General features: G+C 35.2%; 2 protein-coding genes across 2 annotated transcripts; one reads left to right on the top strand and one right to left on the bottom strand.

Annotated features, from left to right (window-relative positions):
• The first annotated feature begins 2,641 nt into the window (after positions 1-2,641).
• LOC106345212 (protein C2-DOMAIN ABA-RELATED 10) lies at positions 2,642-3,973 on the top strand. Its single transcript, XM_013784443.3, has 3 exons — positions 2,642-3,089; positions 3,290-3,385; positions 3,504-3,973. The coding sequence occupies exons 1-3, from the start codon at positions 2,976-2,978 to the stop codon at positions 3,834-3,836; spliced, it is 543 nt and encodes a 180-aa protein (XP_013639897.1). The 5' UTR covers positions 2,642-2,975; the 3' UTR covers positions 3,837-3,973.
• An 18,519-nt stretch (positions 3,974-22,492) lies between these two features.
• LOC106345211 (MLP-like protein 328) lies at positions 22,493-23,640 on the bottom strand. Its single transcript, XM_013784442.2, has 2 exons — positions 23,376-23,640; positions 22,493-23,054 (listed from the first exon to the last, which is right to left on the bottom strand). The coding sequence occupies exons 1-2, from the start codon at positions 23,560-23,562 to the stop codon at positions 22,786-22,788; spliced, it is 456 nt and encodes a 151-aa protein (XP_013639896.1). The 5' UTR covers positions 23,563-23,640; the 3' UTR covers positions 22,493-22,785.
• Positions 23,641-26,579: the final 2,939 nt, after the last annotated feature.

The raw sequence follows: 26,579 nt of genomic DNA, 5'->3' as shown, positions 1-26,579 counted from the left end.
TGTTTCTATCAGTTCATGATGCAATCAAAACAAGCAAACCTATCGGCTAAGCAAAGATCAAGCCACACGGCTATTTGATTCTATTCAACACCATTCCTAGAATAATTCTAAGTGTAATTGCAATCAATCAATGTGATTAAGTTATGTGAATGCAACAAGGCCACACGGCCACGAGTATGATCAAGTCTAGAACAGTTTAACCTAATATGTAGTTTCAGATTTCGATTTTAAAATAATCTAAACTAGGTCATTAGGGTTTTAGTTTAAACAAGCCAAACAATCAGATTTGAGTTTGAACAATCCTAACAATAGTTCTAGGTGATCAAATCAACCAATCAATGTTCAATTTCAAACAATCGATTTTCAGAATTAGGGTTTTAGTGTTTCGATTTTATTAACAAGCAATTTCAATTTCAGGATGATCAAATTCAATCTCAATCAATCAATCAATCAATCAGTTTTAATTAATCAATAGTTTTCAAATTAGGGTTTAGGGATTTCGAAAATTTGATCTTAGATCAAAGGGATTTGATTTGAGATTCAAAACCTTTTAAGGTTCTGATTTTAATTGATCAATGGATCAATCTCGATTTTTAGGGTTTGGGGATCGAACTTATAGAGCTTTGATTTACTCGCTTTGGGATTGATCTATTATCCTATGGCTTTCATCTTAGAGATTATATTTTAGGGTTTCATTCTTTACAATCAACCAAATTCGATTCATTATGTTCTTAGAATTCGAAATACCTTTAGTTTAGTTGTTTGTAGAAACCGGACCACCAAGAATGAACCTCAAGCTTAGACACGATCGGGACGTGAGCTGGCTGGGACGCGAGCTGCTTCTAGCGGATCGCGAGCGGCTCTGATGCGAACAGGAGCTGTTGCTGTCGGATCGCGAGCTGTCCTTGATGTAGGATGGAGCTGAGTTCGTCTAGGATCAGGAACGCCTTGGGGCTGGAGTTGATCAGGTGAACACGAGCTGGAACGGAGTCGTGAACGGATTAGGGTTCGTCGGTATCGTCGGGTTCGGATTAGGGTTCCAAAGCAAATCGGCGTGCACTGTATCTGTGCGTGAGGGCGCGTCGGTGGTCAGATCGACAAACGGTTTGCACTGACTGATTCGTCTCGGCCAGGGCTTCGATTTGATATCTTGATCGTTTTCTTGGTCCTCACGGTTTGGGTGAATGGCCTCTTCGAAGTTCCGAGGCAGATTCCTTTTCATTTAGGGTTTTAGGGTTTTAGCGATTTGGTTTTAGGCTCAGGGTGTTAGAGGCTATCGTGCTGATAACATGTTGTAAACTTAAGGATTTAGAACTGTAAGTTTCTGTATATTATTAATGAATAAGTGTTCCCTTTATATAGGAGTTACAAGAGAGATAATTGGAAATATAATAATAGGAAATATTACAAATCATAAACATAAACGAATTAGGAAATAGGCAAGTTGTAGCCGCCTCTCTCTCTTCTCCAAGTCTCGCGGCCGCCTCTCTCTCTAGGGTTGGGCCGTCTCTCTCTCTAAATGTATGGACCGATTATGGACCGGGCCGGTTATGGACATCCACCAATTGATTTATAACATACATATTTTAGTGGACACGACAAAAATAAGCCTGTTAACGATATCACCAAACCCATTATTATGGTTCTATAATAAGTGGGCTGTAAAAGATGAGATACAATAGGCCTGGGCATTCGGATACCCGTTGGCATTCGGGTCGAGTTTTTCGGGTTTTCGGATTTTCGGGTTTAAGCTTCTAGGTCCCATACTAAAATTTTATTAGTACGGGTCGGGTTCGGATAATAACACTTCGGATTCGGTTCAAAATTGTATTGCATCATAAAACCCATAAAGTAATCATATATCGTACGGATTCGGGTTATATCGATTCGGTTCGGATATAACCAAAGTAAAAAATAAATTTTTTGAAGTAAAACATAAAGAAAAACATCTAAATTAAATAAAAATTAATCTATCACATATAAAATTGATAAAATAACAATAAAATGTTAAATCAAGCATGAAAACAAACATCATTTATAAAAAATATGTATTACCTTATAGAGAGTAGACTTTTTATTTCAATGAGCAAATTATAAAATACTTATTTATAACCAATTGTGTACTTAAAGCATTTATTAGAATTTTAATATTTATTATTATATATAATATTACCACAAATATTGAATTTAATAATTGGAATACTTATATATATTTCAAAATATTTATATTGACTATTAATTTCGGATTTTTCGGGTTACCCGTTCGGGTTCGGTTAATAACACTTCGGGTTCGGATATTTTTTGTATCACCCTACAAGACCCGTTCGGGTATTTTTACGTTTCGGGTCGGATAACGGGTTGGGTTTTTTGGTTCGGATTCGGTTCGGATTTCGGGTTCCGGATTTTATGCCCAGGCCTAAGATACAACGTGGAATTTTTTGATATCACTTCGATATCACTAAATTTCATTCATTTCATAATACAAGGTGGGATACACTGGAATTCTTTGATGGAATGCAAGAAGCATGGGGCAGGTAACATGAAAAGTAGATCCATTGGATTAATCTTCGGAGTCGTAATTTTTATTTTGGAACAGTGTGAATTAAAATATCTTTCCATCCACAAGAGTGAACTTGTCTATAGTTTCCCAGAAAAATGGAATATTCTTTTTAGCATTAAATATTCATTATATACAAGGTTAGTTAAACCACACATTCTTTAAAAGTACAGAAAATAAATGCTAAAATTATTTGGGATCAAGAAATTCGGTTCAACATTTGACAAATGAAAGTTGATATATCGTTGAAAAAGTAAATAAAAAGTCTCTGGTTTAGTTCTTTTAAATTTCCGAGCAACGGTGGGAGAGAACGTGTTGAATAGTTGGGGAGGAGAATATAAGCACTTTCTTTCCTTTTCTATTAATTCTTCCTCGTTGTCTCCAAACTCGGTCAACTTTCTCCAATCTTGTCATCGCCATGGATCAAAAGCCTCTCGGATTGCTAACGATTAACGTCAAAAGAGGTATCAATCTCGCCATTCGCGACCACAGAAGCAGCGATCCTTATGTTGTCGTCACCGTCGCCGATCAGGTTCCTTTCCTTCCATCTTGTTTCGAAAACATTAATTCATTTTTGTCACCAAGATTCTCATTATTATCATTATAAAATTTGAAGACAAATAATCATTACATATTCTCTGTTACTACCATATGAATCAGCCTCGGTTTATTTCCTGTTATTTTCTCAAATGATATTTTTTCCATCACAAAAGTAAAAATGAAATCTTTCAGACATTGAAAACACGTGTGATAAAGAAAAACTGCAATCCAGTATGGAATGAAGAAATGAGTGTTGCAATCAAAGATCCCAATGTCCCTATCCGCTTGGTAATACTGAAAAAAACCTAACTCATTGACTTCTTCTTTTTCACATTCTTGATTCAGACACAAGATCATTCTTGTTCATCTGATGTTCAAAGCGTTAGTGTTATTGAATTTTGTTCAGACAGTGTTTGACTGGGACAAGTTCACTGGAGACGACAAAATGGGAGATGCAAACATAGACATTCAACCATACTTAGATGCTCTCAAAATGGGGATGGAGCTTCTTAGGCTTCCTATTGGATGTGCTATCAAGAGGGTTCAGCCATCGAGGCTGAATTGTTTATCAGATGAAAGTAGTATTGTTTGGAACAATGGTAAGATCACGCAAGACATGATCCTGAGGCTTAACAATGTCGAGTGCGGGGAGATTGAGATCATGCTTGAATGGCATGAAGGTGCTGGTTGCAGAGGTGTAACTTCCTCTTCCCAAGGAGGAGTCTCTTCCTCTACCTAAGAAATGTTTGTTTGTTGTTGTTGTTGTTGTTGTATACCGGATGAAAGATATGTTGTTGTTTGGATATGTATAAGAGACATAAAGCATGTTTTTTTATGACCTTTTCATTCAATAAGAAAATTTGGAGGATTGAGTCTTTTTGTATGTGTTTATTTGAATGTCTTTTAAGTTTTCTAGATTCTGTTTTGGTATCTTTTAGTTTTGTTTTTAGACTAATTTATTATCCTATTACAAATTAGGAAAATTACATCTTATGACCTAAAAAAATATAATTGAGTAAATGGTTATAGCATCTTAGGTGATGTAATATGTTATACTAGGTGATTTTTCCGTGTTCATACACATATATAAATATTTCTAAAGTAAATATATTACAATAATTGATTGCTACTTACTTTTAATTTTAAATTAATTTATAATTTGTATGCATCATTTATATTAATAATATTATATTACTTTAATTATACATATGATTTTATATATGTTATATCTAATCGGTTTTATTGGTTTTCAGTCGATTTAGTTATCATTTAGGTAAATTGGATTGCATATATGAATTCAACTGTAGTATTTTTTATTCTATATATTAAAATTTTGATTAATTTCTTATTTACATTTAGGTGGTTGTTGTCTTAGATATGTAAATATATTTTATAAATATTATGTATAACTTAAGATATATTGTGCTTAGAATGAAATAAAAAAATAAACTAAAGTGTCTGATTCTAAATTACATAAATTAATATAATGAAACGATAATATTCTGAAGTCTCATGCATATATATAAATTTTACAAAAGAACTAAATTGTAACAGTTGGTTAATATTTTATTTTCATTTCTAATATGTTTTGAGTTGTCCTATGATTTATATTTATAAAATAAATTACTATTCTTATAAAATTATATATTCTTATCGTAGTTAAATCTATGATTTTAGATATAAGTTGGATTAGTCGAATCACTCATGTTGTGAGTATATTGAGTTACATATATTCTTTTAAATTCAAAATGAAGTATAATTATTTTTTATTATAATTAAGTCAAATGTGCATGTATTTTCATAATATTTATAAAATATATGTTGATGTTTTTTTTTAAAAAAATATTAGAAAACGATCAATAGGAAGTTACATGCGTAAGTAGCTGATACATTTTTGAAAGCTCTTGAACACATATCAATATTTACAATAATTAATTTTTTTTTATAAATTCTAAATAACTTTATGCCTTTGATTTATTCAATGGAAACTAAAATTTATTTTAAATAATCTTAAAAATTGAAAATTCAGATTTGTTTTGGTATTTTGATTATGGTTCTATTAAGTGCCACAAACATAAAAACATAAAATTTAAAAGCAAATTTAATATTAAGAAACAAAATAACGTTAATAATGATAAAATATAATATATCTACCTCATTAAACTATTTTGTAACTATTTGATCAAACGATGTTTATTTTAAAATTTTACTTTTTAGTTTTTTTTTAATATCTCTTAAAAATAATCAGTAAACAAAATTGTGATTGTATTTAAAAATAATATTATATAAGTAAAATATAATTTATCGATATTTTTTGCTGTAATTGAAAGATATTATAGTCAACTAAATATATGAAAAAAATAAAACATTTCAATATTACTAATTATAAACTATTTTTAGACAATTAAACATATATCAGTTTATGTTACTTAATTATTTTATGTAATCATCTAAGAAAATATATAGATATATAAAAATATTTTTATTACTTTGAATTTTTTTGTATCGTTTAAAATTATGTTTTAAAAGAAATAATATATTTTTTTAATATCAAGATTATCTGTGATTGAAATAATATATTTTTTTTATATAGATATAAAGAAAGTATTTTATTACTTCAAAATTATAATTTATGTTATTTAAAAATATTTTTTTGATTGTAATATTACTATTTTGTGAACTTTCCCTTTTTTATGAAATCATATTATATATACATATATTTTCATTTTTCAATTCTTTTTTTTTAATTTATAAAAAAATTCCTTTTTTATTATATGTGTAAATGTTTTTCGGATTTTTTTTGAAGGAAACTAAATAAAAAAAATAAATAATAGTATTTCAAATGTAAATTAATTCATTAAGGGTATCAGTGTAATCAACCAACGTGAGAGCGACACATAGGAAATTGACTTCTCAAATAATATTATAGAGATATTATATAAAAACTGGCAAAATATCCCACTACAAGAAAACAGCGGTATTCTGACGGACATTCCGAGGAAACACAAAATTGGGTTTCCTCGGAATTTCCTCGGAATATACCGACGGAATTTCGAGGAAATATCAATCCGTCGGAATATTCCGATGAAATTCCGAGGAAAAATGGGTTTCTCGGAAAAAACCGATGAATTCCGAGGAAATATTATAGCCGTTGGAGAGCCGTTGGGGGATTTTACAAAATTCCGAGGAAATTCCGACGAACTAGCCTTTTCCGTCGGAATTCCGTCGGAATTTCCTCGGTCTATCGGCATGATTTAAACTATAAATACAAACACTCCTCTTCCTCTTCATTCACTCCATATCTTCATCCTCCCTCTTACTCTATTTACACACGAATTTGATTCATAAAAAATATGTCTTCTTCAAATTATTTTCGTTCTTGGATCGATCGACCTCATTTGGATCCGAACACGAGATTGCTTACGGAAGAATACCAACGAGGTATAACCGAATTCATGGGGTTAGTTCACCGACAACCGGAAGAAAAAACAGGTATGTTAAGATGTCCTTGCTCTAATTGTAAAAATAGAAAGGTTATTAAAGAGTGAGATGTTTAGACTCATCTATATTTGAGTGGGTTTACACGAAGTTACAAAATTTGGTATCATCATGGGGAAACTGATTATGAACATGGTAGTACTAGCGAACCTCAGCCAGCGGTTAGATTAGAAGAACCAATTAGAACGGATGTAGATTATGGTGTAGGTACTGAGCAGATGGTAAATGATCATTTTAGAGGGGAAGATTTACCCAATGCAGAAGCTAGGAGATTTTATGATATGTTGGATGCTGGAAAGCAACCATTGTACGAAGGTTGCAGAGATGGTCATTCAGCTTTATCATCTGCTACAAGATTGATGGGCATTAAAACAGATTATAATTTGGCTGAAGACTGTGTGGATGCGATTGCTGATTTTGTAAAAGGTATTCTACCCGAGGATAATGTAGCTCCTGGTTCATACTACGAGGTTCAGAAACTCGTAGCTGGTCTTGGTTTATCGTATCAGGTAATAGATGTATGCAGCGACAACTGCATGATTTATTGGAGGGCGGATGAACAGCGGGTTACATGCAAATTTTGTGGAAAGCCTCGTTATAAAGATACGAGTGGAAGAGTTCCAGTGCCATATAAAAGGATGTGGTATTTACCTTTGACGGAAAGGTTGCAGAGGTTGTATCTGTCTGAACGCACAGCGCAACCAATGAGATGGCATGCGGAGCACTCAACAGATGGTGAGATCAGACATCCTTCAGATGCAAAAGCGTGGAAGCATTTCCAATCAAAGTATCCCGACTTTGCGTATGAGAGAAGAAATGTCTACCTTGGATTATGTACTGATGGTTTCAGTCCGTTTGGCAAGAGTGGAAGACAGTATTCTCTATGGCCCGTCATTCTTACACCATACAACCTACCCCCAAACTTGTGCTTGCGACGAGAGTTTTTGTTTCTCTCGATTCTCGTTCCCGGACCAGAGCATCCTAAGAGATCACTTGATGTGTTTCTTCAGCCACTAATATATGAGTTGCAACAACTATGGGCTCAAGGTGCTGAAACATACGATGTTTCGTGTAAAGAAAACTTTCAAATGCGGGCAGTACTAATGTGGACAATAAGTGATTTTCCAGCATATGGTATGTTGTCTGGATGGACAACGCATGGAAGGCTATCATGTCCATATTGTCAAGATAACACTGATGCTTTCCAACTAAAACACGGAAGGAAAACGTGTTGGTTTGACTGTCACAGGAGATTCCTACCACCTGATCATCCATATCGTAGGAGTAGGAATTTGTTTACGAAGAACAAGAGGGTGTTTGACAGTCCACCTCCGGAAATTTGTGGGAAAGATTTGAAGATACAACTAAGAGATTTTGGTGCAGAAAGGACGCCAGACGTCGGTGGACATGAGCGTTTTCCGGTAGATGCTGTTGGAGAACTACATAACTGGCACAAAAAAGTATTTTCTGGGATCTGCCATACTGGGAGGATCATCTGCTAAGGCATAATTTAGATGTCATGCATATTGAGAAGAACTTTTTTGACAATCTCATGAACACGATCCTTAATGTTCAAGGTAAAACAAAGGATAATTTGAAGTCAAGACTGGATTTAGTCGATATATGTGCTCGTTCAGAACTTCATGTTGATGAGAATGGTAGGGCTCCTTTTCCCATATACCGACTTGATGCAGCGGGAAAAGATGCGTTCTTTGATTGGATTTCAAACGATGTGGAATTTCCAGACGGTTACGCATCAAATTTGCGTAACTGTATCGACAAAAAGGAAGGAAAGTTTACTGGCTTGAAAAGCCACGATTGCCATGTAATGATGCAGCGCCTCCTTCCGTTCGCCTTCAAGGAACTATTACCACGAAATGTTCATGAAGCAATTGCAGGGATAAGTGGTTTCTTCCGCGATTTATGCACGAGATCAGTGACTCTTGAAGGTATTGAAAATTTGAAGACTAACATAGCCGTGATTCAGTGCAACCTTGAGAAGATATTTCCTCCCTCATTTTTTGATGTTATGGAGCATCTTGTTATTCACCTGGCAAGAGAATTGGAACTTGGTGGTCCTGTGCAGTATAGATGGATGTATCTGTATGAGCGGTATATGTTCCATTTGAAGAAGATGGTGAAAAATTTAAGTAGGGTGGAAGGTTCTATAGTCGCACAGATGATCAATGAAGAAACTTCAAACTTTGCCGAGTACTACTTTCCAGCAGAAGTTCAGACCAAAAACAGAAGACCTGCTCGGCATGATGATAGAGGCGAACGGGCAACATATCATGTTACGGTTCCAGACATTTTCACAGACGTTGGACGACTTAGCGGAAAACCAAAGGACCGTCGACTTACTGAGCAGGAGCGCAGTCATTTGCAAACATATTTGCTCACCAACTGCGAAGACGTTCTACAATATGAGAGGTAAATAAATGAGCTTACAAATTTTTATTTTAACAAGTTGAAATTTAAATCTTAATTAATTACATTATTGTCATCATATACAGGATTTTCATGGCAGAAAAGCGGTTCGAGTATAGATACGCCACAGAGGACGAACTAGAAGAAATGAAGCAGAGAGAATTTACTGGATGGATGTTTACTTATGTGAGTGCTTTAAACAAATTAAAATATATTTTATCACATATTTATACTAATTCACATTTATTGATATAACATATATATATGTGCTATTAATAGGTGTCTGCTGGTTTGGCCAGAGGTGAAACATTTGACGATTGGATACGTGAGATGGTCGTTGGACCAAACTTTGTTGTGAAGTCATATCCGAGATTTTGTACTCGAGGATATGCATTCACAACTCAGAAGAGGAGACGTTCGAGTACGACTTATGATGCTGGCGTTTGTTCTGCATCAGGAGATGATGTATACTACGGACACATACATGAGATTTTGGAAATCAAGTATTTGGGCATGGTTGGATTGCGCTGTACTGTTTTCTATTGTGATTGGCACGACAACACTCCAGATCGAGGTGTGAGAACAGATGCATTTGGTGTTACATCAGTAAATTCGAGGCGAAAGCTGCAATATTATGATCCTTTCATTCTTGCTTCTCAGGCCGATCAGGTAATTAAATGTTAATTATTCAGAATGATTCATCATCATGTGTATTAATTTATAATTTTTCTAAATGTTACAGGTTTGTTATATCAAGTACCCCCGGGTAAGGAACAGAGATGATCCATGGGTTACTGTTACAAGACTCAACCCGAGAGGCCGAGTTCAGGGAAGTTCTGAGCTGGAAGACCCACTACAACCAAGCACATCCGGCAACTTAAGTGCAGCAGAAGATTTAGCTGGAGTTGGCCTTGTTGTCGATTTAACCGACTTTGGAGAGGAAGCCGTCGTTCACGTAGAGGATGAACCAGTGATTGGAGAGTTTCACCAAGATCCAGATTCAGATTCATCTGGTGATGATGACTCGGAAACAGACTACCATTGATTTTTTTTTTTTTTTTAAGAAATACCGAGGAAATTCCGAGGAACACTTGATATAACCTCTTTCCTCGGATATTAGTTATTTGGTTTATCTAGCAAGGCAAAGCTGAATACGAATTAAAAACTACTCAAAACACAACCAAATAAAACGAAGAAACCATGTAAAAGAAATACGAACTCATAATTAAGAAAAAAAAAAACTAAGTTCAAAATTAACAGAAAATAAGACCATAAAACGTTAGAATAGAAAAGAAAATAAAATAGCGCGGTCGGAAATCAAATGGCAATACTGGCCGGTGATAGCTCCTACTCCTCGTCTCCTGCTCCAGATGTTCCTGCATCGTTGGGTCTCTTGGACCTCTTTCTTACCCTGTGTGTACCACTCGAACCCGAACCAGAGCTGGATGGAGAGTTGTCCCGATGAACTACATCATCCTTTTGGCAACGACACGGCCTGATACGTGAAATGGCAGCCCAGATCTTGTGTAGCATGTCGTTGTTTGTCTTTATGCTCTGATCTCTCCAATGTTGTTGCTGGCGCGAAGTGGCGTTCGGTGGAAGCTCTTGCAGCTTGTACTGGCTGGAGTCTGATGGGAGTAGCTGATGGGGTTGTGAATCATCTGGAATGGCTTGTGCAGCCTCATCTTCTCCTTCTTCATCAACCACGGCCTTGCCTTTGGTCTGATATTTTGGCGTGAAGAAGGATGGCTTGTCTACTAGTGCGGTAGCAGGGGGTAGGAACTCAACTGCAGCCTCTGAAAGTAGAGCAGTCAGGCCGATCTGAGGCAGGTGGCAGTAGAGTGTTTTCTTCGCTCGGTCCTGGAATACGTAGACGTAAGGACCATCCCGATCGATCCTCGAGTGGGGACCAGCTATGAACTCCTTACTTACAAGATTTTTAACATCCAGGTAGTTCCAAGCAATGTTGTTCGATCTGTCCAGTGCTACCTGCTGGTTCTCGCAGTCTACACCCACATGTCTAAGGATCCGAGTAATCACTGCACCAAATCCACATGCATTGCTCTTGGATTTGGTTACTTTCCCCTTGTATCCTGCTAAGTTTGCGGCCAGCACCGCTCCCATGTTGAAGGCAGTAGCAGGTGGGAATGTAGAGTTTCCAAATGCCGGTAGCAAATGCCTCACACCTTGGTACAGGAGGCACAACTCCCATTGCGTGACTGATGCGGCTGTGGTTGTCCCGTATAGCAATGAGCCAATGAGGCGTGTGGCATATCTCAGTACTGGGCTCCGGATAAGTGACTCCTTTGCCTGAGAAGATCTATAAACCCCTGTGCCAATCGTTTCCCAGAAGTTCAACAGCTCTGAAGTCCAATAAAGACCAGATGTCCTCTCCCCTGCACTCAATCCAAATAGTCCGCAGAGGTCTGTGAAAGATACCTCAAAGTATACTTTCTGCACTACGAATGCCAGAAAACCTTCCTGATGGCTATCATCGGGACGGCTGACGTATGCGGATGCTATGAACTGGCGTACCAACTCCGGATAAGTGGGTTCGTTGAGGTTGCATAGTTGGCCTAGACCCATGTTCTGGAACAGCCCTTCAATGTCTGATTTGATTCCCAATATTGTCATCGTCTCAGGACATGCTAGTTGTGTAGCCGGAACGGCTACCTTCTTCATGTTGTTGTAGTGGGTGGTATCAGACTTATCCCACTTCTTTGGCCTTTGCTTCTCTCGCTGAGACGAACCCTCTTCTTGTGTGTTCTTCTTTGCTGATGTTTTCGTGCGCTTCATTCTCTACAAAATAGAATCATTGCTCTCAACATGGTTATAATCAATTAAGAACTCAAAGCAACATGAAAATGAAAGGCGAAATCGAGTTGTGATAAAAAAAAAACAAATTGAAAAAAATTCTCAATCCCTAAATCATCTCAAATCTTGTTCCAAACTCGTTGATCACAGACAATTGTGTTCTATTCCATGTTTAAACATCTGTTTCATGCATATTTGATCAAGGAATCAACACGGAAATAAGAAATTCACAAAACCCAAAAAATTGCTCAAGAACACGATTTCAGAATGTGGAGATTCGCGGAGTATACCTGTCTTAGGGTGAAAACGAGTGTAGGAATCAGGTAGAGCTCGAAAAATCAAGGGGAATAGAGCCCAAAATTGTTCAAATCGGATGATTATAGAGAGAGAAAGGGGGGGCGAATTATAGGGGAAATCGGAGGGGATGAGAGTTCTGAGGTTTAGATCCAAAAAAGGTCGGGTTTTGCCTTATAATTCTGTTTCCCGCACACGCATCGATCGATGCGTTTTTGAACAAATACGGATCGATCGATCACATTCTTACGCTTTGGTCCATCTTAGTGATCGATCGATCCGTTTTTGGACATATATCCATCGATCGATCCGTTTATAAAAAAACTTACAAGATTTTCCGAGGACATTCCGAGGAACATTTGAGATTCTCGATCGATCGATGGGATAATCTCATCGATCGATCACATTCTTACGGTCTGGTGCATCTTAGTGATCGATCGATGCGTTTTTGGACATATATCCATCGATCGATCCGTTTATAAAAAAACTTACAAGATTTTCCGAGGACATTCCGAGGAACATTTGAGATTCTCGATCGATCGATGGGATAATCTCATCGATCGATCACATTCTTACGGTCCGGTGCATCTTAGTGATCGATCGATGCGTTTTTGGACATATATCCATCGATCGATCCGTTTATAAAAAAACTTACAAGATTTTCCGAGGACATTCCGAGGAACACTTGAGATTCTCGATCGATCGATGAGATAATCTCATCGATCGATCACATTCTTACGGTCCGGTGCATCTTAGTGATCGATCGATGCGTTTTTGGACATATATCCATCGATCGATCCGTTTATAAAAAAACTTACAAGATTTTCCGAGGACATTCCGAGGAACACTTGAGATTCTCGATCGATCGATGGGATAATCTCATCGATCGATCACATTCTTACGGTCCGGTCCATCTTAGTGATCGATCGATGCGTTTTTGGATATATATACATCGATCGATCCGTTTATAAGAAAAAATTGAGGTATTGAAACCCCAAACACTAGTTCCTCGGAATTTCCTCGGATTATTCCGAGGGAACTCCGAGGAAACCCTCTTCTTCCTCGAAAACAACGTTTTGCGGTTTGAATAACACCTATAAAACCCTTATTAAGTGTCTTACGTTCATTATGAAGTCAAATATTTGTTCCTTACCGTATAATTAACACTTTCCGATTGTATGAACGAAATCCCACAACATAAGAGAAACACTTATACCTTTTAATGAACGGTAAAGGGAATACTTTCAATTAGTTTTGAAATTTGTTATTTCATAGTTTATGCTCATCTATACAAAGAATCCTCAACGGTATGCATTACAATTGTATAAGAAATGAAATACGGCAAAAAAAATTGATGTTTTGAAACCCCAAACACTAGTTCCTCGGTATTTCCTCGGAATATTTTCATTTTACCGGGCAAATATTTCGCGAAAATTGAAATTAGAATTCCAACGGAATTCCGACGGATATTATCCGTCGGACCCTAGGTTTTATAACCACGAGCCGCTTCTTCTTCCCCATTTCTCTCTTCTTCCTCTGCGCGACTCCTCTCTCATTTCCGGCGATTTCCCCCTGAAATCCGACGATATCTCCGGCGATCTCCCCCTTCTCTTACACAAATCATGTAAGGACCCTATCCCACTCTCTTAGGTTCTATTTGTTAGGTTTTTGTGTAGTTTTGATAGATTTTTGTTAGAGTGATTGGTTAGGATTGTGATTTGGTTGTATAATAGGTTTAGAATTATGATTTGGTTGAATAATTTGTTTTGTTGAATTGATTTAGAATTTTTTTTTTATTTTTTATTATTTTTTGTATTTATAAAATCGATTTTTGTATATAAAATCGATTTTTGTATTTTACAAATCGATTTTTCTATATAAATTCGATTTTGTATTTTACAAAAAAATTTTGTATATAAATTCGATTTTTTGGATTTTACAAAACATTTTAAATATCTATAAAACTTTTTTTGTGATTAAAAACTATTATTTGGGATTTAAAAATATTTTTAATATATATATATATATTATTAAAACTATTTTTTTTTGTAATTATTAAACTTTTTTTATTTAATAAAACTATTTTTTGTTTATTAGAACTATTTTTATATATTTATTAAATATTTTTAATATATATAAATCTTTTTTTGTGATTAAATTATTTGGGATTTTTTTTTTTTTTAAATTAATTTATATATTTCTCTATTTATTAAATATATTTTTTTAATTTACAGGTCTCATGATGATCAGACCCGGCCTCGACAGCGTCGTGGTCGTGGTGGTACGGGGAGCCAGTCTCGGGATTCCAGCCATTTTCAGGATTCCCCTTCGCCCCACAGCTCCAACCATACATCTCCCTCTGCTGCACCCGCTCCTGCTCCTCTCGCTCCCGCTGCTGCATCCGCTCCTGTTCCTCCGGGTCCTCCGGGAGTGATGCGTGTTGCGGAGTTGGTTCAACAGCCCGGTCGTGACCATCTTCCGTATCTCACTCCGTATCCACATGGACAGGGTCAAACATGGTAATTAAACATTTTTTTTCTTTAAATTTGGATTCATTATTAACCGTTTATTCTTTTTATTAGGTTCAACCGATCCGGGAACGGGATCAGCGCATGGATCAACCGTATGATGTACTCGGCCCTCGACAGTGGACATCCGACTTTCACTCACTTCCCTACCGACAAGCAGGTTCTGTGGTTTCGTTAGTTTGCGGTAAGTATTTTAATTTTTTACTTATATTTTTAATCTTTAATATAAATTTTCTACTAATTGTTTTTTTTTTCAGAAAGAGTTCAACTGGAATTCCGATGAGACGCTCTTTATCTATCACCACTTCGTCCATAAAGTTATGGACAACTATGAGAAGCAGATCCACGAGTGGAAGAAGAAGTGGGAAATCAATAAGGTTCGATTTAATTTATTAAACAATTTTTTAATTTATTAAACTATTTTTTAATTTATTAAACTATTTTTATTTTTTTTTATTAAAAGGTCCCAAAGTCGATGAACGACACGGTCTGGAAGGAGTTGTGTGCGCATTGGGATAAGGAAGAGACGAAACAAAATTCTTCCACCAACTCCACCAACCGCAGGAGCGACCGTAAAGGGAAGGGCATCTACAAGCATAACTTGGGTGCTCAATCTATTGCCACTCTGGGAGATCGCATGGTAAGTTCAACCGCTTTTTCTTCAATTATTTGAGTTTCAGAATTTTAATTTATTGTGCATTTCTTCTAATTTCTAATGTTTCTTTAATTTATGTTTTTTTTCAAGGCGGAAGAAAATGATGGCGAGCCGGTTGATGATCTCGCCCTAATGAGGAGGGCGTATACCAACAAGAAGACCGGCCAGATTGATGACGGTCTTGTGAGGGACGTGGTCGACCTGGTCCAAACTCAGGTGGTAGACGAAGTGTCTCAGCTTCAAACCGAGGATGACGCTTCGACGGCTTCGACCAACTTGTCCCGGTTTCGAATCAACGAAATCGTTGAATCCGTAAGTTCTTTTTTTTTTAAAGTTCAATTCATTTATTTCTTGGTTTAAATTTGTAAATTTGGCTATTTTCTATTCAGTCGGTTCCAAAGAAGAAGGGACGTTTGGTCGGTTTGGGTCGTCGCACCCGGTCGGTTCCTCCTTCTTCTGCACCACCGCCCTTTGTTGATCCAGAAGTACTTACGGCTCAGTTGAAGGACAAAGATGATTGTATATCTTTGTTGGAGACCCAGATGGCGGCTCAACAGGCGGGCTATGAGGCACAGAGGAGGCTGAACCAGCAAATGATAGAGATGATGCAGAGGATGTACCCGAACGAGGTGTTCCCGGACGTGCCAGACCCGTAGTTTTTTTTTTTCCAAAAACTCGGAATGTTTTATTTTTATTTGTGAAACTTTGAATATTAATTAATATGATTTCAATTTTAATTTTAATTTCATATTTTCGAATTTAAATTTCAGAAATTTTTTTTTTTTTTTAAATTAATATTTTTTACATTCCGAGGAAATTAATTATATTTTTTACTCGATCGATCGATGCGTTTTTGGACATAAATCCATCGATCGATCTGTTTACAAAAAAACGTTCGGAATATACCGAGGGACATGTTCCTCGGAATATTCCGAGGAATATGTCCTTCGGTATATTCCTATCGATCGATGTATATATGTCCAAAAACGCATCGATCGATGAACGTCCGAGGAAATATCCCGACGAAGTTCTCCCTCGGTATATTCCGAGGACATTTCCGACAAACTAGTGATCCTCGGAATTTCCTCGAAAGTTTGTTTCCTCGGAATTCCGTCGGAAAATTCCGAGGGATTTCCGAGGAAAAAAGAAATTCCGAGAAATTATTTCCGACGACTTGTTTCGTCGGTATTTCGTCGGAATAACGATATTCCGACGAAATTCCGACGATTTTTTCCCTCAGAATCCTTCCTGTTTTCTTGTAGTGTCCTTTCTCCAAAGATGTTATTTCTACTCGCATCAGAGAATGAGTAAGAAAAAAGTCACTGAGAAGAAGCACAAGAGGCAGCTCCGACAACGGTGGCTTGGTACAACACTCAAGTTATGAAGCCTCCGACCAACCACTGGAAAACAAATCGAAATCCAGTCATCCCAACAAGTATATGAAAAAGAGAAGATCCAAGGAAACGTACAGCTGGGTCATAATCCGCTGAACTATGGTATGTTAATGTTTGAGAGGAACAAAGCCGAGAACAGTGAGACGACGATTGGTGAACGCCCCTGATGCACCGGCTGATGATTCAATGAGTAGTAGTAGTGGTCAAGAATCGTTGTGGCAGCCTAAGCCCTCCACCAACGTCAGTCTCTCAGATTTTGATGAGGTCGCGCGCTGGTTGCGTAGATGCTCTCACATTAAGTTGATTGGATCGGCTGTTCGTCAGTTATTATTAATGAGGCATCAATTGTGATTAGAGATAGAAGTGTGTCAAATTTATAGTGTGAAGGGAGGTGAAGAGACCAAATGTTTTGGGTTGTGAAATTAATGGCGAAAACTTTGTCGTCATGAAAATAGAACATTACACAGGGAATTGTAGTAATTGACGTTAAAGTTTCCTTGAAGAATGATGAAGTACGAAGGTTACGACGCCTTAAATGAAATAAGTGGTTCACGCTTTAGATAAATGACTTTGTTTCTTTTTTTTTTGAAACACAAATGACTTAGTTTCTATGATGACATTTCAGATGACAAAGCAGCAGGGACGTGGCAAATCATCACTCGGTTGATTTTTAGTCGAATGTAGATATTCTAAACACTGACCCTCTATCCCTTTTATATATTGGATATTTGGACTCAATTATTAGCAGTAATTTGGGGAAATCCCAGTAATCCAGATATGCAAAAAATTATTTGGGAAAATAATTTAATTTTGAGGATAAAAGTAGAACATGCATTAGGCTATTAACAATGGTTTCAACATTCAACCGTCTCCACATCATTTCTTTTTTCCTCTGCGTCAGTTTTTTTCTCTTCTATCTAATAATTCAACATCCATTACTTTTTAACTCTTACAATGGTTTGTTGAATTTTATTCAACACCCTACCCTACAATTATTGTTTTTTAAATAATTTTTTTTCTTATATGTTTTTGTGATTATATATTAAAAATTATTGAATAAAATTAAATTACAATATGTAAAAGTTAAGCAAATGTTTTCAATATTTTCTTTTTAATTTTTAAATTGTAATAAAAATATTATTAAAGAAGAAAAATAAAGAGAATCATTAATAAAGTAAATAAAATTACGAAAAGTAAAAGGATTATTGGGATTTGAACAGCTAAAAGAGTAATTAGTAGAATTTTGGCTTTTAATAGAATTATTATTTAGATTCATTTCACTTGAAAAAGAGAAAAAATATAAAAATAAAATTTTATTGTAGGTTAATAAAAACAATTATAGTAGAAAGAAATAGTTTCTGAATGTGTCCAAATCAAATGAAACAAGACTCTATTTATAGAATATGAAAAATGATAAACTTTGATGTAAAAATATTTTTTTTTAGGGTTTTTAGTAATTAATCCCCTCAACTAAAGATTTTTCGTAAAATATCCCCTCAATTATTTATCTTGTGTTTTATCCCCTAAAGTTATATTTCGTTAGATTTTAGTACCCTCCATCGACTTTGTCGTGATATAGTAACAGACTCCGCTTAATCAAAATGTAGCGTTTCATTAAGAGTAAAAAACAACATGTTTTCTCTTTGAAACGGCAGAGATTGTCTTTAAAAAGGAAAAAAATCCCAATTTCGAAAACTTAGGGTTCATCAAGAGAGAGAAGAAGACGATTGAGGCTAAGGTAAATATGGTCAATTTTCTTTATTTAGTGTCGTATGTAGGTCAATTTCTCCATATTAGATTTCGATTGCTTTGATTTTGATTTTTTTCTTGCTGTGTGAAGTGTGTGCTAGTGTGGGTGAAGAAGTTTTCGACAGCCATAATCGATGGATTTAGGACCAGGAATACCACGGAACTGCCAATGTGGAGCCTTGACGATAGTGTTAACATCAGGAACAAGCTGCAATCCGGGGAGAAAATTTTATCAATATGGAGCAATTTCGGGTCCAAATCACGTCTTTAAGTGGCTCGACGAAGCACATCTTGAAGAATTTGATGTGTTGGCAAGCAAACAAACCACGATTATCAACGATCTGGCACAGATAAAGAAGGACAATGTTGAGCTGAAAAATGATATGGGTGAGATCGTTGAAGTGATTGAGCAAATTAGAACTAAGCTTTAGATGTCGTGTGTCTTTTTCGAAGATGTCTACTAACTTTTAGAAGTGTTATTTGGCGTGGGGTTTGTATGTTGGGTGTTTCGGGTTTGTAGACTGGGTGTTTTGAGTTATGATGTCTTGTTTGTTTCAGATTATGTTTCATATTATGTTTCGGATTATGTGACTTTGTGTCTGGTTTTTAATATATCTTGGTTGTGTTATATGTCTTTTGACTTGTTTGAGTTATGTCCTTTGTTGAATTATATGCCTTTTAAGGTTTTGTAGATGTCTAATATATAAGACATAAGATCAATGGAGTGCCTAAAAGTACTCGTTAACATCCAAAAAGCAAGAATAATAACATCAGTTAACATGATAACATCCAAAAGCAAGTAAACTAACTTTAACATCCAAAAGCAAGTAAACTAACTTTAACATCCAAAAAAAAAGCTAGAAACATGTAGACACCAAATGAAAAACACTATTCCACATTTGTGTCTTCGATGGTCTTCCACGAGGCTGATTAGAGGGCTTGGGCACCGGCTCTAGTCTACATTTACGCTTGTTATGTCCGGTTTGTTGACAGTTGCTACATGTCTATAATATAAAATAAGTAAATCAATACACATCTATAGAATAAAATGATTCAATCACAATATCTTTTACCATGACAGTTTCACATGAAAGGATGGAAAGAGTGGAACCGGCTTTGGTGGTTTATGCACGATCTCTTGTTCACATGTCCGTATATTATGACCCGTTTGTAAGCTGTTGCTACATGTCTGCATCATAAATGAAATATTTTAGAAGCATCAAAAATGAAGTATTACAGAGAGCAATATATAGATTGATTACCACAATAGCGTTTTGAGAATTTTAAGAAGGCTGAGAAACTGCCTCGGATGGGTCTCTCACTCGGTCATTGTTCTTAGGTCTCCCTGGCATGATCCTGTCCGGTGGAGGCATGACTACAACATCACTATGAGTTTCCCACAGTTCCATACCATTCACAGGAAACATAAGTGAGCTGTAACAAAGCTTCCATTTCTCCACAGAAAACCAATCTAAAACCACTGTCTCGGGAAGCTTTGTCTCCTTATACTCAGCCCACAATGCACACATAATGCGACAACAGGGAATACCACTCACATCAGAGGCAGACTTTGGTATGTCACAAAAAATGCCCTGAAATTATGTAAACAGAGAAATAAGCAAGGCAACAATCACCAAAATAAAAATCAAGAGATAAAAAAGAACCTCACCGAAACCTATTTGAGCCGACAGTCCTCTTCAATTCTTCATAAGCCTCAGGTTTAATGGTTTTATATCTTCTCAAGCTGTTTTGTAAACACAGGTTCATTGTATGCACGTGCACACTTCCAAAACGCTTTATGTAGAGGTCCCATTTGCTTGTACCTTTTCTGCAAATTGGCAAAAATGTGTCTTGCACACATCCTATGTTCTGCGTCGGGCAACACTTTTTTGATTGCATAAATCAGTCTCTTTTGCTGATCCGAAGAAAGTGCCACGCCATTACCATCTTCCAAACCCAAGTCTTCTCGCAGCAGATCCATAAACCACTCCCAATAGACTTTGTTTTCCACTGGTACAATAGCCCATCCAATGATATACATTGCATCATTTGGGTCTCTTCCCACAGCAGTCAAAAGTTGTCCTTTTATTCGGCCTTTTAGGAATGTACCATCCAAATGGATAACTCTACGACATGCACTCTTCCAACCATTTTTCTGAGATGCAAAACATGTGTAGAACTTCTCAAAAACTCTATCTTTTGTACCTAATATCACCGTAGATCCAGGATTAGTTTTCCTCAGCTCCTCAATGTAGTCATACATTCTTGTAAACTGCTCAGCATATTCATCACTGACAATGTGCTTCATAATCTGTCTTGCGCTTTTACACTTTGTTTTTGTTACCCGAAGCCCAACCATTCACAATCTTTGTTGAATTTGTTCCGCTGAGAGCTTAGGATTGGTCCTAAACTCGTTGATATAATCAGCAGCTATTTTTGGTGCACTGTAAAGGTCGACAACTCCAGTAGGATAACAGCTATGTGGTCCTCCCATTGTTCTCACTACCATTTTGTCTGAGCGGCTGTTTATTGATGCATATAGACGCCATTTGCAACTGTCTTGAACACATACAGCCTGTATTTTCTTCTTCTCACACTTCGGAAAGTGAATATTCACCTTCTTTCTCACAGCATATTTCTGTATTGTTGCCTTACACTTTTCCTTCGAAACAAACTCTTGAACTACATAAAAATATATCTTGTCATTATCACCCTCCCCTTCTGAACCATCACTCTTCACGTAATCGTGACGGTAAAAATCATACGCTTCATCATCATCTTGCGGTTCCTCTTCTTCTTCCACTTCTCCAACAAGTACATCATCAAGAACAAGATCATCTTTTCTAACCACATAAAGATTCATTGACTCTGTCTCATGTGAAATCCTAATCATCTCTATAACATCACCATCATCATACAACTCCGCACGATTGTCGTCAACAACACCAGATGGAAAATAAGAGAACTTACTCATATTTTCTGAAAACCCAGAATCCAGCACCATTTTTTTCAACATTCCCAGACTTGGTTGCTCAAAATCAACACGACAACATCTATTTTCACCACCATTGTACGAGCCATCACCTCCCCAGTAGCCTCCAATGTATAATCTAAAGAAAATCGTCCTGTGATGAACCGAGAATGAAAACTCATCAATAACTCAACAATTTTTGAAATTTCTATATGATACAGAGCGGCAAACACCAAACCAACTAACCTTAACATCTTTCAACCTTCGCTCGTCTCTATTCTCCTTCGAAACAGATGAAAATTATCAACAACCGGCTCTTACTCAGTCTGAATCTACCATGAAATCATGGTAATTGACGAAAATCATCCAGGAATTAAGTTAGGATTTGTGAATTTGGGGATTTTTCAAATTCTTCCCGACAAAGAGAGTAAGGGCTCAGGCTTTTCAACGCCATGTTGTTTTAAAGACACTCTCTGCCGTTTCAAAGAGAAAACATGTTGTTTTTTACTCTTAATGAAACGCTACATTTTGATTAAGCGGAGTCTGTTACTATATCACGACAAAGTCGACGGAGGGTAGTAAAACCTAACGGAATATAACTTTAGGGGATAAAACACAAGATAAATAGTTGAAGGGAATTTTTAAAAAATCTTTAGTTGGGGGAATTAATTACTAAAAACCTTTTTTTTTAAGAATAAAAGTTTAGAAAATATTTAATCTTAAATAATTGTGAGGGTAAAAATAAAATAAAAAAAAATCATTGCCCAGTGATTTAAACAGATGTATTTTGTGGGATCCATTTTGGTCTATCTTCAATCATTCAATTGAATTCTTTCAACATTATTGAATACATCTAGGATTCAATTGATTTTTCAACAAGTCATTATAGACTTTCAACTATTGAATAAATTAATTCAATAAGCCATTGTAAGTAGTCTTAGGAACGACCATAAAAGAAAGTTAGTCATATTCATAGACGAGAACGTCTTTTCCAATTGTGCCATTATATCCATCCAAATTGGCTAGATAATAATAATATATACTATTTTCATTTATTTATATAGATTTTTGTTAGAAACAGAGAGACTAGTAACATATATATCACACAAACTATACACTATAGCATTTTCTACAAGGAGACATGTGTCGATGGACATACACATGACATAACATGAAACCTTGCAGTTAATTACTCACCATAACTGAAAACATGAAAGCATATTACAAAACCAAGCAGTAATAGTAATTAACCAAACCATACAAGGGCTCCATTATTATATTGATTTCAACAAACGAAAGACACCCACACAACACAGAGGGAGCCGGTGATGATGTTTTGAAAGATAAAGAGGATTTATTTAAGCTTTGAGGACGTGGTTGTCCATATCAGCAACCATGCTCGTGACCAACTTCATGTAGTTAATGGGCTCAGGTGAGTCATCGGTTCGCTTCTCCCAGACCATAGTGATCTTGCAAACGATATCATCAGGCGATTTTTGAATGAACTGAATGGTGGTGTCATACAGCTTAAGAGTCTCCATCACGTGGCCTTCAAGACCTCTGACCGTGACCGCATTATTCTCATCGTCTATCTCTCTCCTCTCCTTAAACACCTCCGGTTTCCCATCTTCATAAACATTTATATACGTAATCAAGCGGTTTCATTCATTAAGTTAGCACTATATATGTTTGGATTAAATTAAAAGAAATATGCAAATCTACTCTTTTTTTGGACAAGTCTACTACTATAAATAAAATTTAATTGCCGGGTTCGCAAAAGAGTGAATCAGTTTAGAGAGAGCTCATGAATTATATATATACGGTAAAGCCGCTTGATTATGTATATTACTGACTGAAAATTTGGTGCAACTATTTGTATGCGCCTTGATATAGACTATCATCAGATTTTGCACGTTGATTTTTAGGATTGTATTTTGTGTATTGTTACCGCATGTGTAGTTCCAAATCTTGATGGATCCATGAGAGTCCCAATCGCCTTCGTGGAGTGTGACACCTTGGATGTGATGGCCTATGGCGTCTGGAAAGTGGTGGTTCTCACTCTTCCACCTCTTGTAGTGTTTCTCTGCTGATCCTTTCAACGGAACCTCGGATACATATGTTCCTGACGTCGCCATCTCTCCGTCTGTCTCTTCTAATTTGTGTTGTGACTTGTGAGTAAACTGTGTGTTTTTTGTTGCATAATGAATATTTTCTCTTGGGGTCTCCTTCGTTTATATAGACTATGACTGGTAAGTTAATTTGCAGAATAAAAATAAAAGTAGAAAATGTATATGGATCCGCATAATATAAAATACTTTTTAGTACTTATGGAGTGAAAATTAACGAAGGAAAATAAAACATGTGCTTTTAACTACCACAAAAACATTTAGTTCAAAAAAAAAAAACTACCACTAAAACATATAAGAAAGATTCTTTACTCCGAATAAAATAAAACATGTGTCGAAGCTACAACACAAACTTTTATTCCATTTTACTCCGAATTGGCTACCAATAAGAGCAACAGAGATTTTTACGATTAAAAGGAATAGTTTTTTTTTTTGGAATTTTCATCAAACAATGTTTTCTTTATCATGATCTCTCATCTTGCATTACTATGGCGTCTTGCATTACTAATCATCCCCATTGCATATATCTTGCATAGTATCTAATACATTACAAATGAAAAAGTTAGCAGAAGAGAAGAAAGTGTTTTCTTCTGAAAACTTCAGCAGAAAAGAACCCTAAGATATTCTACATGCACCTGCAGTTACTTTTTAATCAGCTTAGTTTATTTTATTATTTAAAATTTAATTATTAAATAAATTACATTAAAATTAATAATATTATATCTCTCATATATACTTACCCATAGCCCATAGAGATGCTTTTACAATGATAAGCGTTAGGTATGGCAACATGTATTTATAAAATAAAACTAGATTTTGACCCGTATTTTCAAAACATAGAATATTTTATGATGCAAAATTTCATTAACAACGTTACAAATGTTTTGTTAATTTGTAAGAATTGTGTCTATTCAAAACATATTTGTATTTAAATCAGCGGGTTTTAAACTTGACTTGGAGATCTACGGTCGAGTCGGTAAACCCGGTGATCTGATATGTAATCCAATCTGGATTTTAAAAATTATCAATTATTTGAAAATCCAATAAAACTGGCAAAAATGCTAAAACCCTAGGTAAAGGTTGAATCGATGGGTGACTTATTTGTAATCTAATTTGATTTTTATTTTTATATCTAAAATTTAAGTTCAATTTTTTTCATTATATATTTAAATACTTATTAATTTAAATTTTAGTGTATTTTTATTATATGCGTAACTACAAATTGTTACAAAATATATTTAAATGATTTTTGTTATATTTTATGTGACATAAAAATAAAGAAAATAGATTTTAAAACTTTACTATATTAATTTTTAAATATTATTTTCTTGTATATTTAATATTGATATATATATATATATATAATCTTATATATTAAAATTAATTAAACTATTGACCCATGACATACTGCGGTCGATCCAATAACTCATCCGGTTCAATGTCTAGGTCGGTTTAAAACATTTTTAAATTTTTTTACCAAAATGATATATAATTTTGGATAGTAATTCTCTGTGTATTGATTGAAACTCGAAAGCTAATATTATTTATCGGTTTCTTCTTATTATAATGGTATAGTCCACAATTAGGTATATATTCCTAATCTACGTAAATTGGCTTAAACATTCAAACTTTATGAAAGAAACGATTTTTTAATATTTTTTTTGATTTTATATGGATTGAATTGATTTTTGTTTTGTTTTTATCATAAAAAAGATTTAATGGCATATGCATGAGAGGGTAAGCCTTTGTTCTAAATTGGACAAAATTATTAGAGGTTTGGTTATTATTTGGAACATGAATGAGACTCAAACAACAACTCAGCTTGGTTTGTTGTCAAATATATAACAAAGTCTTACCTTCTCATGCATACACCATATAAGTTAACGTGATAATTAGGTTTTGTTATTATTTGAAAATGAATCACAAGTAAACAATAACGAAACCCGCTCATGCATACACTATTATCCCGTAAGACTCTATGATAAATTTACCGCTCTTTAGAATTAACCTAATTAACCCACAAAATAGCCCAACCGAGTTTAAAATATTAAACCAAATGCATGATCTCTTTGTTGGTTCTGTCCTAAGTGTTTCCTTAGGTATAAGCTCTTCTATATCATGAAATGTGTTTCATGCAAGCTTTTTCTCACTATAAGATTGTTTAGTCATCTTTGTAAAGGTTTCTGTTTGTTTAAATTTGAAAGCCTTTTAAAAAAAAAAAATGACTGATCTTTTATTAAAGAAAACCAGTCTTCTATTTATTCTAAGTGAACCAACCCAACTAATAAACCAAGATAACTTTAATGAATCACCGACTTTGACAATTCTTCTTCGATAAGTAACAATTTATTTTCCCTGATTTACACCAGAAAAATATAATTGAAGATGTGGCCAAATGGCGCTTTTAAAACCAAGAATAAGTTACGTATTTCTAAAAATATATGGGATTAAGATCTAGGATTCAAAGTTTTTTTCGATTATTGGTTGTTTGGGTAGTGAGAATTAACATTAGGTAAGTTTCAGTAAAAGCTAATGTTGATACGAAATAAATAATCTTTTGAAGATTTTTTCTGTAATTTGTATGTTAAATAGTTGCTAAAAATATGGGCAAGTTGATTGAGATTTGTTAGTTTGGTCAATATTGATATTTATTACATTTATTCTGACCATATTTAAGCTATATTTAAGGGTACGTAGTTAGTAATATTATATGTTAGGTAAAATTGTATATAGTACAGTTTAAAAAAAAAATATTCAACTAGGATCAAGTTGGTTTCATATATTGTGTCTCTGTTTTAATAGTATCGATGCATGGTTATCAATCAATACCCAGTCATTCATGTACATATCCGTCCCTAAAAAACATCAACGTAACAAATGTGGAATTCCCAAAAAAATCATCGTTGAGCCATAAATTAGATAAAGAAAAAAATATATCATAATTTAATGAAGCAGGTAACAATCATTTTTAACAATCATTTTTGTCTTCTAGAAAAATATAAAATAAATAAATTCGATGAAAAACC

The sequence above is a fragment of the Brassica napus genome, chromosome C9 (genome assembly GCF_020379485.1).
Source record: "Brassica napus cultivar Da-Ae chromosome C9, Da-Ae, whole genome shotgun sequence".
Lineage (NCBI taxonomy): Eukaryota > Viridiplantae > Streptophyta > Magnoliopsida > Brassicales > Brassicaceae > Brassica > Brassica napus.
The sequence above is the reverse complement of the archived record's forward strand: the minus strand, read 5'-3'. Positions and strand labels throughout refer to the sequence as shown.

Coding starts and splice junctions, on each gene's coding strand:
- LOC106345212 (XM_013784443.3), top strand. CDS start 2,976: ATGGATCAAAAGCCTCTCGGATTGCTAACGATTAACGTCAAAAGAGGT. Junction 3,090..3,289: donor TCGTCACCGTCGCCGATCAG/GTTCCTTTCCTT, acceptor GAAATCTTTCAG/ACATTGAAAACACGTGTGAT. Junction 3,386..3,503: donor CCAATGTCCCTATCCGCTTG/GTAATACTGAAA, acceptor AATTTTGTTCAG/ACAGTGTTTGACTGGGACAA.
- LOC106345211 (XM_013784442.2), bottom strand. CDS start 23,562: ATGGCGACGTCAGGAACATATGTATCCGAGGTTCCGTTGAAAGGATCA. Junction 23,055..23,375: donor GATTTGGAACTACACATGCG/GTAACAATACAC, acceptor ATGTTTATGAAG/ATGGGAAACCGGAGGTGTTT.